General features: G+C 38.4%; 1 protein-coding gene across 2 annotated transcripts in view; it reads right to left on the bottom strand.

Annotated features, from left to right (window-relative positions):
* The window catches only part of LOC106872159 (high affinity cAMP-specific 3',5'-cyclic phosphodiesterase 7A), a 126,240-nt gene that overhangs the window by 49,552 nt on the left and 72,576 nt on the right, over positions 1 to 4,112 (bottom strand). For both annotated transcript variants that reach the window (XM_052969929.1, XM_052969930.1), the window contains one exon: positions 491 to 548. In XM_052969929.1, the coding sequence (XP_052825889.1) occupies positions 491 to 548 (58 nt within the window). The remainder of the gene's footprint in view (positions 1 to 490; positions 549 to 4,112) is intronic.

Raw genomic sequence — 4,112 nt, 5'->3', positions numbered from 1 at the left:
CGGAAATTTACGGTGTGTGTGAGTGTGTGCGCTTATTTTGAATGTCTACCTTTCTTTAATTAAGGATTTGATGAGTAATTATATTTTATAAAATAATAGGATTTAACAACGTAAAATTTATTATTTTTTTGAAATGCTGTCTTGTTAAAAATCAGTTAACAATAAGCGGCTTTCCATCATGATCTCCTCGCACAAAAAAAAAAAGTTATCCATATCTCTTCATTAAATAATATAAAACTGTATATAACCCAGAAATCGCAATGTACAGATATTGTTTTGAGCTGAGTGGGGGTGCTAGATTCCCTTGTCCGAAAATATAAGGACATATTGAATAATTCTTTCTAACAGAACTGTTAATAAAAAAATGTTTTGTATAAATCTGATGGAGATTGTTATGTCGCTCATGGCTAAACGCTAATAAGTTACAAGTATATTTGTTTCCTGAGATTTTGGACGAAATGAATGTAGAGATATTGAATATTTAACTTACCAAGTGTTCCCACGTAAATCATATCTTTATCAGATGTTTGACAGGAGACATCGGTCGTCTGCAAACAATAATAAACAAAGAAAAACATAAGTTTTGATGAAGAAAACAGAAAATTGGAAACATCAAATGATAAATGCGTATTTTAATAGAATATGGTGAGTGAATGACTGGTAGAGTCAGTGGATTGTCGGACAAATTTTTTTCTTTCTTAGAATTTGTCTCACTTTTTGGTAGAACTCGTCCGTTGCTTTTTATTCCCGGTGATATGTCACTTCGTCTGTCGTTGGAGCATCCATCCTCTCTCTGATGGGTGAAAAATGTGAGCAGAGTGGCTAGTTCTGAGATAATGAGATAGTGAGAGATAAAGAGATAGAGAAAGAAGGTGAGAAGAGGGGAAAAAATGAGGAGAAGAGGAGGAAAAAGAAGAAGGATAGGAAGAAGAAAGAGGATTAGAAAAAGAAGAATGAGAAGGAAGAGAAGAAAACAATGAAATAGTAGTAGGAGTGGAGGAGAAGTAGTAGTAGTTGTAGCAGAATTAGAAGAAGAAGAAGAAGAAGAAGGAGGAGGAGGAGGAGGAGGTGGAAGAGAATCGATCCCAAGATTACTGTTTTGTACTGGTTACTTTAGTTATCGACCACGAAGGATGAAAAGCTAAATGACCTTGGCAGGATTTGAAATCAGATCGCAGAGATCCAGAACGAACATCATAAGGGCGTATTCTGTCCAATATGCTAAACGTAGAAACAAAAGTCTTTCACTGTGACCTGAAGTTGATTCCAGCTTTGTAAGCAAATCTGGGCGAGAGTTTAAGAGTGTAGAGGACGCGGCAGAAAAACGCCCCATATTTTACGTAACTACTGGCGTGGCATCAAGCAAGTTAGACAAATGGTAATGGTATTTTTTATGTTGCTGATATATTACTGTTTTTTTTTTTGCGTTAGTCATTATTGGGGTTCGGATCAGTGTACACGGTGCATTTGCTATTGGAAGTTTTGTCAATTTGCTAAATGTGAGGGATTTTTTTTGTTGCGACCTGTTCTAGTTCAAAGGGATACTTAAGTCATACACTGTGTCACGCCGATTCTACCTCAGAGTTACTTTAAGTGTACATATGTCAGAGGAATACTCAGCCACTGAGGTTAGAAATCTGTGAATAGTCAAATCACTTGATTAAACAATTGCAATAAAAATGGTCGAAACCGACAGATATCCACAAGGACCTGCGTGAATTGCGTCTGAAAACAGACCGGATTTCTCGTCCGGCATTGAATGTTATGTTTATTGGTGAACTGTGTCTCTGAAAAAGACCGGATCTATGTTGTTGGAATACTTCTGATTACAGATTTGCCGGACCAAAGCAAGGATTGGGGGATAAAATCGTTTTTACTCCAAGGCACTGCTCTGGTCTGGAATTGAATGACGTGGTTATTGGTCAACTGTGCATGCGAAAAAGACCGGATATCTATTGCTGGAATGCTTTTAATCATAGGCTTACTCGAAAAGAGGAAAGCCTGGGGCTAAACACATCAAAAGCAAGAACATGATGCTGTCGTTGCTATTGTATAATGGTAATTTCGATTCTTGTATCTCAAACTGAAAGACGATAACGTGGAACGCTGTTAAGCACTTAAGTATTTTTTAAAAAAACCCCTCACATTTCAATAAATATCCACACATGCATTGCAGATACTCGCGAAGGCCAAAAACATTTCACTAACATAATTAAGGGGAAATTAAATTTAGTAAAAAGCTAAAAAGCAAACAAACCAAAAATGTCATCAAAACGTCTGTATGTGGGAATGCCGAAAGTTCTTCGCGCAAAATAAAATAAAATAATGTAATTTCTTTATTTGACATTAATCTTAGTTTAATTTGACGATAATTTTTCAAGTAAATTTAATTTTTATTTGAATTCTATTTGACAGAATTTTCTGTCAATTTGTTTTTCCGTTTCTAATCGAATTCTTTGTGAATTAATTTTAAAGTCGCCATTAATTAATTTACGTCAAAATTCGAAACTAGTGGCGTTGACTAACGAACGTTTTACCTTAGTTTAGTTAAACTGGCATTCCGTCGGTGACGACGATCAGTGTTCCAGTAATTTCGATCAACGGAACAACCCACTCGTGAAATTAACGTGCAAGTGGCTGAGTACTCCGCAGACACATGTACCTTTATGTAGTTCTCAGGAAGATTCAGCATGATACAGAACGTGACAAGGTTGGTCCTTTGAATTACAGGTACAGCTCATTTTTGCCAGCTGAGTGGAGTGGAACAAGGGAAAATAAAGTATCTTGCTCAAGGACACAACGTGCCGCCGGGAATCGAATAACCAAACCACTAAGCCAGGCGCCTTCACTTTGTTTAGTTTAATAGGCGGCGAGGAGGCGCGTCGGACAAAATGCCAAGCAGCATTTCTTATTTCTTTGCGGCGAGCTGGCAGAAACGTTAGCACGCCGGGCGAAATGCTAAGCGGTATTTCGTCTGCCGCTACGTTCTGAGTTCAAATTCCGCCGAGGTCGACTTTGCTTTCATCCTTTCGGGGTCGATTAAATAAGTACCAGTTACGCACTGGAGTCGATGTAATCGTCTTAATCCGTTTGTCTGTCCTTGTTTGTCCCCTCTATGTTTAGCCCCCTTGTGGGCAGTAAAGAAATAAGCATTTCTTATTTCTTTGCTGCCCACAAGGGGTTACACACAGAGGGGACAAACAAGAACAGATAAACGGATTAAGTCGATTATATCGACTCCAGTGCGTAAGTGGTACATATTTAATCGACCCCGAAAGTATCAAGGACGATCTGTTTGACTAAAAGTCTTCAAGGCGGTGCTCTAACATGGCCGTAGTCTAATGACTGAAACAAGTAAAAGTTAAAAAAAAAAAAAAACCCAGATAAAACCCTTTAATTTAACTGATCATAAATATAATTGCAATTACCATACGTTAAAAATTCTCCTCACACCCTAATATCTAATATTCAAATTAAACACTGTCAATTATACGTTCAAGATAAAGACCCTTTTTCAGTCCACCGAATGACGTCATCTAAAGCGCAACCTTTAAATTATATGGCCTAAAATGAGCATTTCCTTATTAGTGTTTACTTAATTAGGCATCGTTAGCTGTCAACACATTGGCTAATTATTCTTAATTTACAATACTGATCTCACGTGATGACATCGTTATGAGGTGGCCTGATGGATCCCTGAACATCTTTATGTTTTTATAACACGCAAATAACGAGAACGAAGAACAAGAACATCAACAACAACAGCAACAACAATTTCTATTGTAGGCACAAGGACGGAAATTTTGTGGGGATTGGGCTTTTGGCACTCCGTCGCTTATGACGTCGAGGGTTCCAGTTGATCCGATCAACGGAACAGCCTGCTCGTGAAATTAACATGCAAGTGGCTGAGCACTCCACAGACACGTGTACCCTTAACGTAGTTCTCGGGGATATTCAGCGTGACACAGTGTGATAAGGCTGAACCTTTGAAATACAGGCACAACAGAAACAGGAAGTAAGAGTGAGAGAAAGTTGTAGTGGAAGAGTACAGCAGGGTTCGCCACCATCCCCTGCCGGAGCCTCGTGGAGCTTTTAGGTGTTTTCGCTCAATA

This window comes from Octopus bimaculoides, chromosome 8, assembly GCF_001194135.2.
Source record: "Octopus bimaculoides isolate UCB-OBI-ISO-001 chromosome 8, ASM119413v2, whole genome shotgun sequence".
NCBI classification, from domain to species: domain Eukaryota; kingdom Metazoa; phylum Mollusca; class Cephalopoda; order Octopoda; family Octopodidae; genus Octopus; species Octopus bimaculoides.
This window is presented reverse-complemented; position numbering and strand designations above follow the sequence as displayed.